The 14,068-nt window shown below is 33.6% G+C and overlaps 1 protein-coding gene across 8 annotated transcripts in view; it reads left to right on the top strand.

The window, feature by feature from the left end:
- Positions 1–3,877: 3,877 nt before the first annotated feature.
- The window catches only part of LOC116343438 (tyrosine-protein phosphatase 10D-like), a 28,257-nt gene continuing 18,066 nt past the window's right edge, over positions 3,878–14,068 (top strand). For 7 of the 8 annotated variants that reach the window (XR_004201335.1, XR_004201333.1, XR_004201334.1 and 4 more), the window contains exon 1: positions 7,061–11,734. Coding sequence is in view for 3 of the 8 variants with exons in the window: in XM_031771485.1 (XP_031627345.1) it covers positions 11,648–11,734 (87 nt within the window). In the remaining 5 variants the exon portion in view is untranslated. Of the gene's footprint in view, positions 3,940–4,002; positions 4,118–7,060; positions 11,735–14,068 lie in introns of those variants that run through there. The other variant, XR_004201336.1, reaches the window with a different exon arrangement.

The raw sequence follows: 14,068 nt of genomic DNA, 5'->3' as shown, positions 1-14,068 counted from the left end.
TACTTGAGTATGCAATTGAATTGCTGTCTTAAAAACGTTGAAATAAAAGCAACAGCAGCACCAACCAAAACCATCAAGCACGAAACAAAATGCAAACAACAGCAGAAAAGAATGAGACTCTCTACGTTAAACACTGTCACTAAAACGCATATCATGCGATGCGAGATAGAGAGAAATAAAGCAAAGAAAAAACAATCGCGAAAAATAAATGCGCACTCAAACGAAAATAATGTTTATTTAATACAAACACATTAATAATCTACTTCTATAAATGGTTTTGAAGTTGAGAACGAAGAGAAGACAGCAAGAGAGGAGCAAAAAAAAACGATAGCGTATGGAAAAAAGTGATGGAAAAAGCGAATAAGCAACGAACAAAAATATCGCGAGAACAGCATAGGCGGTTGATTCGAACGAAAAAAAAAATCAACAACAACCAAAAACAACAAAAAACAATACGAAATGATAGCTGAGAGAAAGAGAATAACACATCTCATACAACAGGTTAATATATGGACACATTAACTGAGAACGATTGTTGTGTGTATGTTGTACTGCGTGTGCTCGCGCAATGACCTACTTTGGACATTGATTTAATATAAAGAGGCGAACAGCGAAAAACAAACATCATCGAGAAACGCGCGCACAATGCTTAACGATCGAGCTGAAATAAACATACACGAACACACACACACACACTCGATACTAATAATAAAACGCAACGAAAAGAAATTATAGAACAACTTGGCGCAATAAAACGACGAGAACCATCCAATTGAGTAAACAAAAACAATTTTGGGAATATTCCTTTTGGCAAAAATAGACAATATCAAAACACCAAATCCGCACCCAAGATGGGAGTTCAAAAATTGGATTTATAGCAAATAAAATGATTTTATCACATTTTTATTGAATTGATTTTAAATGAAAACACATGCAACTATATTCCACGCCGATGACGTTCGTCTCAATTTACTAGCAAATATAAAACATCCGTTAGTCTTTTTTTCTCAATCTTTCTCTTCTTTTCTATGTTGGTGCAAGATTGTTCCAGCGAAGTGTTGTTCAATCCATCTTTTTAAATGCAATTATACACAAAACATTACGCAAGTCGTCAACGTAATTTATGTATTTAACTTTCATTGTGTTCAAAAGAATGAGGCATAAACAAAAATTGTTTGTTCGTCTCTTTTCATTTCTCTGCCAACGCTGTGAAATGGCAGCGAATGACGTAATTGGTAGTAGTACAGCTTTATATGAGAAATGCGTACACGGGTGCGTGCAGAGATTTCTTCAAGAATAAACAGCAAACATGCTTTTGTTATTGAAGCAAGAAAAGTGTACGGGGCTGATAAACATGGAGCATTTTTAATTCATATATGCGAATGGATTTCAAAATGCGGTTTTCTTACAATGAAAAAAAAAAAAAAAAATGAAATAAACAAAAACAAAAGATATATGCCGTGGAAGAGTGAACAGAGATGGAAGGAAAACCGCTTCTTAGCACCTAGAATAGACAACTTTCTTCTTGTATATAAAATATATCAAAAACAACTTAAAATTACTACAACAAAGCAATAACATACGCCGTAAAAACTAAGATTGCAAATACGAACGGCGAAGGAAAACAATAAGAAAGAAAAAAAATTGAACAGAGAGAGAGAGAGAGAGGTCGTATTGCGTGGTGGAAATAAGACGGGAAAATAAATTGAGTTAGAAGCAATTTACCACACTCATGTGGTAGCACGTAAAAATGGTAGCAAATAGCAAAATCAAAAGAAAAAATGTCATTGCACTTTTAAACTTGACATAGCTCTCAAGTATAAACAAAAACCTGAATGTACGTGTCTTACACATTAAAAGACTTTAAGCTATGACAATCGATGAAAAATCTTGACTTTCCGCACTAACCGGCAGTCAATTCAAACATACACACACACGCACACACACACTCGATCGCGTATATAAATCGCAAATTGAGCTATGAATGTGAATTGATCGTGACGTTGTATGTTGAAAAATCAAAGTAACCAACCATTTACAGCGATTCAGTTACATAAGTTCATATTTTATATCATTTCTTGTTTCTTTTCAAGCAAATACCATTGAATGAAAATGGTTGCATATATCGTAGGCAGCCAACAGCGCGCAAATTGCCTCTGGTTCAGTGATACTGTGTCGTCGCTATAAAACATCAGCAGCAACGATAATAATAATAATAACAACAACAAAACACTGTCGTAATGACGGTCATTGTCGTAGTTTTCAGTGAATGGAAGCCATAAAATCCGTAGCATCAAAACCAATAATCATTTGCAAATGAATGCCAATTTTTATTACTGAAACGGCTTTTTTCGTATTCATAACATGCAATGCAGCATGCACTAACCAAACTTATTTTATGTTCTGCTAAATACATTTGCACTCGCATCGCACATTCAAATGTAATAAACATAAACTTTGGAAACATGTTTTTTTAGAAAATTGTTCATAAAAATTCGAATGCCATTTAAATTGTTCTGCGCATTAGAGATTTCAATAGAGAAAAATAGAGAATTTTTATATTTATTTACAATTGTTGGTAGAATGACCGAAAGTTATCGGGTTCTAGAAAAACTTTCAATATATTGTTGGACGATCTTTGAAAAGATGGCGCCACTTATGAATTGTTACAAGACGATATGCTTTCCATTCACAAATTATGGAAAAGCAAGCTTATTTAAATGGAAACATCAACGTATGGGCGCTTACTTATAGTGAAATGTTCAAATCTTTTCAAAAGATGGCGTATTGACGTATTTGAAAATTCATTCTGAATTTAATTGGGATTTTTGCTACTATATAATTAAGGTTAAACTCTTTCAAATCATATTTCCATGGTCTTCATAACTCTTTGAAGATTTGATTGCTTCAAAATCATCTTTCGGTTCAATTTTTTTTATTGCAATGGATTCGAATGCAATCTTAGATCATATCCACTTTGAATGAACATTTTTCACCACTGGTGAAATTGAAGCGAATTAATTGAGAATAACACACTTCCTATTGTATTATTTTTGCTCCCAATTATTTATTTGAAATAAAAATGGTGAAAAAAGTCAAAATGGTTTTGGTCTAGTTATGATGGTCACTTTTTGATCTCATCAACCACTAAGATATTTATTTTTTGAAGTTATACGAAAATTGTGTTTTGAGCATAAACCTTTCTTCGAATTCAAAACAATATGACATAAAATAATCTGATAACTTAAGTTTCCAGTCAAAATAATTCTGTTGATCTGATTGTTCACCCCTTTTTTCTGATTTAAACTTTAAAGGCAGACATTCAATATTAAGTCGATTAAATTATCATCTTTGCTTTTTTTTTGTTATTTGATTACACACTGAAATTGAACAAAACAAAACAAAACACTATTGAATTAAATAAAGTCCAAACATGAAAATAAATCATATAACAAATCTCGCAGCAAGTGTTATGATTAATCATTTTGAAGGCTATTTTGCTCACCAAAACTTGAAGTCGATTTTTTGAAGAAAAAAATAATTGCTCTATCAATAAAAGCGATATTTGTTTGCCATTGCATAGTGATAACAAGCTCATCCCATTGTTGTCATGAAGTATGACATTTTTTTATTTTAATATTAAAACAAACTAATGAAAAAGTGTAACACATGTTGTATAAAGCGATCGTGTGTGTTTTTGATGGCGTATATTAATTAAGTCCAAATAATGGCCACAGACGAAACACAAATGTTAAAATACCAAAAATTTACATTTTTTCTCGGAAACAAGAAACGAGATGAAATAGTGGTGGGGTTTTTCTGTCATAACCTGAACACGATACAAATCGACAAAATATCATTCAGTCATCGATATAGTTAATAACTAACATGATGGTCGATAAAAGGCGATTTATTATTGTTTTATTTGCTGTCATTCAAGTGAGACTTCTCTTTTTTGGGTGTTTTTGACAATTAAACAAATTAAATTCATTCAATTTTTAGACATGTTACAGCGCGGACAATTCTACTGGAATCAAGACGATTATCTTAAGGAAAGATGCTTCACCAAACATAAATTCATTCAGAATTAATCGATTTTCAGTGGCAAAAACTGGAGGTAAGCGAGTTTATTTGTGATTTTTTTCTAATTCTTTAACAAAATAAATGATATAATCGGCAATCTCGCGACGGAATGTTACAAATTTTGGTTGATTTCGTAAATCAAATGATTAAATCACTGTGATTTAAATATTGAAATTTCGAAGTTTCACCGAAAATGAAAAGAAGTTTCTTTATACTATAGGTATATAATGATAAAATACTTTCAAATTTTATGCGTGTAAGCTAAACATGGGTTTTCCATCGAATTTTCTGTTTGTCTTCGTATCATCTACTTTTTATTAATGAATCATTGAACAAGTTGTGTGCACACTTTTATTTTTACTTTTTTGGATGCGCGCAAATACATTGTAATCAGCAAATTGTGCAAACATGTGATTTCGAAAAAAAAATGAAAACACGACTAGAGAGTCTTAAGATCATTTTTTTGTAAATACATCTTACGTACGGGGACTCCCGGCGATTATTCAACATCAAATAGTGTTGTAAATCAAAATCAGAGTTGTTTTTAAGCTTCTTTAATGTCGAATGTCTCACAAAATACTTCTGTCTGTGAAATGAATTATTAGCATAAATTTACAGTGCAGTGAAGTGAATAAAAAACGCTAAAACAAGAAAATTAAATTAATTGACATATTTCGTTTTTTGTCTACAAAATACTTTACGTATAAAATGAATGCAGACACTAATTTTAGTGTCTTTTTATTTGAAAGAGGAAATACATTTTATAATTTCTCATAGTATTCGTCTTGCCAATACGATATCAATGAAAGTGAATTTTATCCAGAGACTCGTTCGATTTCATCGATTTGTGTATTCCATTGAATAACTAGATCTTTTTTTGTGATGAGCAGAAGAAATGCATCATAGTCCCACTATTTGAAGTCGATTTCTAGTGATTTGTTCATTCGTTCAGATCTGTATGTGTCAAAAATATAGGCATCATCGGCGCGTATGTACTGAGTTGGCAGAGGTTAGGATCGCACTTTGTGTACAGATCACAGGAAGATTCAGACTTGTATTTTATTTTAGCTAGAACTCGATTAATCGTCACGATCCACCATCCAAACCCTGAAATGACACCCTCGATATTAGTCATTGATCAAAGCAATATGCATCACACTAGATTTTACCTGTTGGCCTCCGTTTGCCATGACACGCTTCACTGATGATTTCAATATGTAACCGGAATGCATCATCGATTCGAGTCCTTATAACTTCAGCGTATCCCATGTAACAACCTTCAACTGAACTCTCGCTGTTCGCATGAAATTCGACTTCGGTTTCAATGTCACGTAAACACCAAAAAAAATTTGGTATTACAAATTGATCGTCGGTTAAGTCGCATTCAATTACATGTTTCGCGGTCATCTGTAATATATCCTGCTTGATTGTATGATCGACTCAAGACACTTCCACTGGCCTCGTTTGGTTGATACAAATCTCCGGACATACAATTGCGTCCTTTAAACACCACCAAATTGCTTAAACGATTCACTGTGACCAAATGTTGATACATTAACAATATATCCTTCAGTTTGCATGGTAAACTATTTTCCGAGAGGTTCGAACCAAGCCGTGCGTCTATTCGATTAAAACCAATGACGGCTGGAACCAATGAAAATATTTGAGGCAATGCCACATGGGGATAATCTAGAAAAATGTCGAAGTAGTTATAGGAATTTATGTGATTCACTAAAAGATCATGAATTTCATATAAAATATCGTTTTTTCATTCTTATTGACTTTCAGTTCGTTGAAAATATTATGGAATCGTTACATTTCCAATTCAATTGCATTCGTTTCATCTTTGGCAATTTTGTACTTTATTTCCATCGATTTTTTTAAAATATATTTTAAAAAATCGCTCGTTTTTTGGGCATTTTGACCAACATAATTGATTGTGGCACCCTGATCGATATCGTAATTGCCACGCTTAAATATATTTAATTTATCATGCACATTATCCACAAATTCATCGTCACCGTTCACCAATTTTATATTTATATCATTTAATGGATCGGGCAGCAAAAATTAACGCCGCGCAATATAATTTGAGAATCAACATTTTATATTCGGATTTTACTTGCAAGCACTACATAATCATCGTTCAAACGATTGATGCAAACTGATCTCGGAAAGGCTTTAAACCTTTCGTTTTGAAGACAAACGACGACAGAGAGAATATTAACCTTTGAGGTCATCCAATTTGAATTATGTGTGTGCTTTTTTTTTTTTGCTCGAAACATTTTGTTCACGTGATAATCTCTGGATTTGTGGAAATCATTTCAGTAAATGTGATATAACAATCAACAGTCAACACTCTCGCCTCTCATGCAATTTACATTTGTTATCAATTGAAATTGAAATAAATATTTATTGTTAAATAAGTATTATTGTTAACTCGAACCCAATCAATGCGCACTAATTGAGATATGAGATATGGCTAGCGCCGCAATCACCTAATTGCATTTAATGATATTTGTGAAAGTGAATTTGTTCACTGAACATTTCTTTTGAGAAAGAAAAAGTTCTGGTTTTTTGATGAAAATTCAATTATTTGCTATCGACAATATCCAAAGATGTGATGAGTTTTTTTAAGCAAATAGAAGATTTTAATAGAAGATTTTACTTCACGATGGTTTGCATCGCGTTCAATAGATGTCGCTAATACGCATAGCGAATGAATGGCGTTGCGTTGCATGGCTTGCACATGAATTCATTTATGAACTAAATGGCATTTGCGTTAAACGCAATGCTATCCAAAGAGCCGACTACTCATGCGGTGCGAAAGAGACAACGGAATCGCTTCGGATCTATAAACAATTTGTTTGAAAAAACGAGAGGAGAACAGTGTTTTCATCGATCAGGTGAAGTGTACAATTGAACTGCGCCTATAAACATAGTGGATGAGCGTTTTCATTCAGCATTGAGTGTGGAACGGCCGTACGAGTTTGACACGTACAAATTTTTTCGTTCGTTGTTATATTTTTGATTCCTGTGTTTTGTGCTTGTGTGTATTTTATTTCAACTTCACTCTGTATTCACATCGACATTTAATTGTGTACTCAATTCCACTTTCGTGCATCGAAAATGAACATTTTACATCGGAAATAAGAAAAGAATCATGAAAAAATCACCATATTTATATGAACGGACACGGAAATTGTGTGAAAAGTAAAGTGAAAATTGGATAATGCACGGAATACCCTTGTCCGTGCTGTTTTGCTTGTGAGCATTGCATCGCGATTTCGCTCACCACAAAGAAATCATAAGTTTGTGGATAAAAATCAAATCACATATAAAATTGTGTCAAATTTGTTGAAAACCAAAAGGTTAAAAGCAGCAGAATCTGCAAACTCAATTTTAAAAGTCAAAACGAATCATCAAGTAACATTTTGTGGTGACACCAAAGAAGCCTTGTGTGTCGTCGACCCAAATTTTAAACGAAAAAAGAAAGAAACAATTCACGTAAACGATGTTGTGCATGCACAATTGGTTCAAAGTAAATATTTACCAATAATAAAGCAAAGAGGAAATTTACAGAGAAAATATAAAATAATTAACAACCGCATAAAAATAGGTAACTCATTTACCAAACACAGTGAGTGAGAAGGAAACAAAAACAGAAAGTTTACGAAATAGAATCAAGTGTGGTCAATACAAAAAAAAGTCGCGTAACCAACGACGAAAGAAACAAATCAAATAACCGCAGCAACAGCAACAGCAACAGAATATTTATATGTTTATATACCTTTAAAAAGAAATACCATTTGAAAAACCATAGAATCGCTGAGCGAGAGTAAGAAAGAGAGAAAAAGCGCGAATCTGAGAGTCGATACCAATTCGCAAAAAGGGGACAACAAAGAACCGAATTGCGAAAAAAAAACTGATTTCTACAAACACATATGAACAATTTGTTAAGTGATTTCTTTTGTGCGGACTGGTTGTTGCTGGCGTTAACACATATACATACACAGAAAACCAGCTAAGAAATAATAAGAAACAGAGACAGCCAGCAGCTAAAATTCAACATACGAAAAAAAAAAACACACGAAAAAACATTAACAACAACAGCAGCAGCAGCACAAAGTAAACGAAGGCAAACCAAAAGACGGGAATAAAAGCGCATAAGAGAGAGAAATGAAAGCCGTCTGAACGAATAACACACGCTGAATCGTTGTATTGCATGTGCTACGAACCGATATCTTGGTGTTTGTGTTGTTTAGCTATTGTGCATGGTCTTTTTCTCTCTCATTTTTGCCATTGTACGATACATTAGGCGAACGCACACTTGTACAAACAACAGCAACGGCAACAACATCGTCAATATTGCATTCCCTTCTTTGCCTTTCCACATTTTTTTCCTCTCTCTCGTTATCTTCTTTGCACACGCACCGAGGCAATAGTACGGTGTGAGTCGCTATCTCATTTGGATGTATATATATTTTTTTCACCCGTATGTGGATTTCATCTGACGGGCTCAAAAAGAAAAAAACAACAGAGAACACAAATTAAAAAGGAACCAGAAACATACAATCGCCGAACGTGTCATATAGTTGGAATAGTGTGCGTGCATGTAATAGTTGTTGTTTCTCTTTTGATATTTTTTGTGTAGCTGCGTTTGGGTTTTTTTCGTCTCTTCTCTGCTGTGATGCCTCTATAGAAAACAGAGTGTTTGTGATTTGGTGAGGCTGAATGGTAGCTTGGTTATTACTACGATTTTTTTTTTGACTCGATTCATATACAACGAGCACAAGTATTCACCGTACAAAAACTCAAGCAATATACAAACAACAAATAAATGTTTAAGTACCCCATTCACTTGTACACAGGGCTCACAACAGTGATTTGGACCGATTTTGTCTTTTCACACTCCATTCATTTATATATAAAGTTGTAGTTGGTGCAATAAATATTTGCTGTTGATAGATCATTTCATCTTTTCTGATGTCTGGTATCACAGCATGACACATTGTTTGGGCTCACATTGGAATTGAATGGGTGCAAAATACGAGTACACTTGTTTATCTATGCATTGATGTGTGTTACCCGAAAACAAAAAGAAGAAAAAAAAAACCAACCGATATGGTATCTATTTACCATGAATGGCAATTTGTTTTGTGAGTTAACAAATCGACTGACAGAGAGAAAATATCGCGCTATGCATATAAAGAGAAAAATACCCGATTCGGCGAAAATAAATGCATGTTTGCATTAGCATTGAAAGCGTTTCATGAACTCTGAAAAATAGGATACGTGATAAATAACTGTAATCAACATAAAGTCGATTAAAAACATCAAAACTTAAATAAATAATAAGTGAGCACATACATATCGAGATAAAAAAAAAAATAATAAAAAAAAAACAGCCACAGCAACAAACGCAAACGAAATCGTCGTATTGAAAAGAGAAAATTGTGTGGCCATTTTTTTTTCTCTCATTCGCCACATACATGAGTAATTACGAATCACAGTGCCGTTAGTGATTGTATTCCAATAACACTTCGAATAACGTATACGCATACGCACAGGTGTAAGGGGCAAATATACATAAGAAGAAAAAACACATTCCATCTGTTGGTTGTTGGAACACCGAAACGTGAATTCATTCACAGCATAGCAAACTCGATTAAATCTTATGTGTACATAAATTGTCATTAGTTCGTACACGGTGCTCCAACATAGACGAGGCCGTGGCACACCGTGATTATGTGCGATAGCAGAAGAAAGTGAAGAGAGTGGACTATGACGGACCAAAGTGAAAACGTATAACGAGCGCGCGCGAGTCAACCGATAACAATCGTCGTACAACAAGACACTCTTTTCGCGAGAAATAAAAACATTCGCGAAACGAGGCTAAATCTAGCCGGAGCTCTCTCGCCTCGAATCATAAGTGGTGTATATAAATAAAACAGACGAAAAAAAACGGTGTTTCTTTCATAAATAAAAATGGAACGAAAAAAATGCAAAAAGAAACAATCAACATCCTGAATAAATTTATGGTTGTGATTGGTATTGCATTTGAAATTAATCGTCGTCCGGTGTGAGAAGTACATTTACACGAAAACAGTGTGTGATTTGTGTCGCAACGCAACCAATAGTGAAGAACGAAAGATATATATAAAAGAACTTAATACGGTCGGTGCCGAAAAAGTATAAACAACAATTTGCGCTCTATTGCGATATTTCATTCATCCGTTTAAACCCATGCGGTGAATAAACATCGAACAAACAGGCGGCTATAAATCGAGTTCAATATCTTCATCGCTTTGGCAACCCCTCATTTTTTTTCTTCTTCATCTTTCGAGTCGCAGTACTTTGCTTCAACTAAATGCAGGGCATTGGTAATTCGATTCATTATTCTCGGTCATCGAAGTGAATGAGGAACGTCACAGCACTCGAACCATACCCATCAACATCAGCACCAAGCGAACGCATACATATCGGGATATCAGTTTTAATGAATCCAATGAAACGAGCAAATGTGCGTAAGCAAAATCAATGCATGGGGAAAAAATTGCATTAACCATAATGCGAATATATTTAGCTTAGCCTGTGTGGCACGAACGAAGTTCAAAAGAGTAAATCAAAAAGCAAACGTGTAACATACATGAACTTATTCACACGAACATGACATAAGAAGAACGACGACGACGACGACGCACACGGTGTTTGAAGAAATTTAGAAAACGAAAAGAAAAACTTTATTTTTTTTTTGTGATAGACATTTTTTGCAGCTCGCTCGACTTTTGTGACGACACATATTTTTGCGATGTTGCCAAAAGGCAAAAGTATTAAGTACCATTGCTTCTGAAATACGGACCAATCTAAGATGCCAAATCAAACAAATCTTCGAAGTGAATATTATAAAATTTTAATGTCTTCGTGAATTTCCTATGCATATTTCATACGATTTTCATTTAATTCCAATGAAAAGAAAATACCAATTTTGAAATCATTTAAGTGAGAAAGAAAGAGAAAGATTAACGAAATTTTTTTGTATGAATTTTATATTAAAACTTATGCGAATAGTGAACGAACAGAACAATTAAATGAACATTTTAATTGAATTAAATAAGTATATAGATGCGTATAAAAAAAAAATTTTATGTAATCACAACATAAATTTATGTATGTGAGTGACCCAAGAACACATAATACGAAACGAACAAGCGCGCACACAGCCAAATTATTCCCCCTTTTTTCGAACATATCAACGGCAACAATAAAAATTAATTATTATCGTACAGTAGCAAGTTTTGTACAATTTGTTTAAAAAAAAAACCTAACGTGCTGCGAAATATCAAAATTGCTCTCGGCGCACACAACTACACAACGATAACAACGACGAAGGCGGCGACAGCAACAACAGAGCCCGATAATATATATCTATATAAAAGTGTTTTTTTAGCTGTGTACAAGTCATAATAATTTTACGTAGTGTTTAGTGTTGAAAGTGATCGAATTCCATAGTTTGTATAAGTAAGAAACGAAAAAGAAATTTTTTTTAATCAAAATATCAAAAATGAATCGTTCTGCGGCCACACGATTTCAATGCACAATGAAATCAAAAATCACTCAAATTACTGTAATTTTACTTGCTATGCTTAAGGTAAGTGTATTCAATAAACAAACATTTTTTTCTTTACATTGACTTCAATTGAAATCAGTAATCAGTTTTTATGTAGTGGATTTATCACGGTATCATTTTTGCTTCGCTTTAAGGCTGTAAAAAAATATGAAATAAACGCATAAACGTTGTTCTGTTGAATTATGTGCCAAAGCACGCTCTGTACACTCAGTTAAAGGCCAAAAATCTCATTACAGTTGTTGAGCATGTGGTATGGATTTTAAAATACCAAATTAGGTCGATTTCTAAAATTGACGATTAACGCTATTTTTCAAAGTGCTGCATTTGAATACGCTTGAATTTGACGGATACCATCATTCTCAACATTTGTGTTTTATTAACTCGCTTCGAAAATCCAAATACCAAGCACCAGCTGCGCACAAAATGCCATATAAATTATGGCAACGATTGGCTTTTTTGCTTCGTGCAATTGTATAAATGTCGCATCACAAATGATGACTAACCCGATCACATACACCGTTTTCTTTTTAGCGAAAAATAATATTGTTGATGTGATCATCACCAGTTATGGGATTATTTAACGATTATGGAAAATAATAATATTATGTTTATAAAATTGCCCACGTCTGCAGAATGAACAAAACGGTTTTGTATTTGCACAACATTACAAACATTGTATATGTACTGTATCATCATCATCTTGTTGAATTGCTAATGTGAAAAAAAAATGAAACTAGCAGTATGCGAAAACCTCCGTTTTTCATTGAAATTTCAAACAAAAAAAACAACGCACAACGCGTTGCGTGCAAATATTCCCGATTCTAAATTTTCCACTCATTATTGAGAAATAGAAATTGATCGGAGGCTGTTCAACAAATCATTATTCATTGTGTGCGTTTGAAAGAAAGTTTCTTTGAAGTATTTATCTGTCTGTTTTTTTTCGTTGGTAATTCATCAATCATTGTATTAATTAAGAGTAATGAAAGTGCATTTTAAACGGGTGCGTTAGTGATGTGCAAGCACTGGTCCATTTATTGGATTGAAAAAGAAAATGTGTTAATTTATGATGGAAATATTTAGAGCATAAATTCATTGCATGATGTTTGATCGGTTTTGGAGCTTCTTTTTTGCTTCGGTGAATGTGCACTGCGGTGTTGTAGGCATTTTTCAATATGTATTTTTTTCCTTCGATGATTTTTTTTTCGTTTCTTCTTTCATTTTCACATGCAAAATACAAGAAAAACCAGTTCAGGGTTTTCGCTCACCAATCACATTGCAAATCAAAACCAGAAGCCTGTCAATCTGAACTGATTGAAATCTAAAACCAACGATGATTAAAGTGGAACGATTTATAAGTATATCTTATGGTTGAAACTAATGAAGTTGACTGATCTCACACACTGATTTAGTTTGAATTGAAATCCATAAGCGACGGTGGTAATACAATAGCAAATCGCATACTCCCTCTCTGTGGTTCATTCAAAGAAAAAATCCAATCAATCTATCATTCTTTATCAATTCACAATTCAAAAGCGAATTTATTATATTTGTGCAACGAGAGATGAACGGGTATTCATTCACTGATTTACATAAAACTTATTATTATTAGATGAATGAATGACAATGCGTTGCGTGTAATTTGTACAATGCTATTGAAAACGACATTCAACTGCATATCGAACAAATGTGACACATTCGCAAATTGCCTTTAGTTTTTATGAATCAGTGACTGCTGTATGAATGTCAAACCCCGATGTTGAGCAGGAAAAAAAAAAACAAATCACATTTTGAATTCATACACATCACACCCAACACGACTCATTATGAATCTTGAATGAGTTGGGCGAACCTCTCTATCTATCTCTCGCTCTCTCTTTTTCAATTTAAACAAAACACATCATGAACCGTACGAACAGTGAACGCTTAAAATGAAGGATTTTCGACTCTTGTGGTCGAGTGACAAATATTCCAATACCGAAAACAAACAAGTCATATATATACACACACACAGAGAGAGAGAGATACATACACCCGCTCTCTCAATGTATTTTCGGAAATCACATCACACACAATTCGTTCAACTTGGACGATAAATCAGACAAAATGATGTTTAGTATTCCTCTTCACACCGTTGATAATAAATTATACATCCGCATATTTATCATATCAAAAGGAATTGTTTCGCCTGTTAAAGCGATAAACAGTCATACTCTAGCTATTAACTCTACCGATATGTTGACAATCATTCAAATGATCAGAATGTGATGATGATACAATGACTTCATTAAATGTATAATAATAGATATTCGTAAAATCGAAAATTCTCGGAAATTCGGAGAAGAAATCCATTAAATT

The sequence above is a fragment of the Contarinia nasturtii genome, unplaced genomic scaffold, assembly GCF_009176525.2.
Source record: "Contarinia nasturtii isolate CC-2019 unplaced genomic scaffold, AAFC_CNas_1.1 Cnas_scaffold_993, whole genome shotgun sequence".
Lineage (NCBI taxonomy): Eukaryota > Metazoa > Arthropoda > Insecta > Diptera > Cecidomyiidae > Contarinia > Contarinia nasturtii.
The sequence above is the reverse complement of the archived record's forward strand: the minus strand, read 5'-3'. Positions and strand labels throughout refer to the sequence as shown.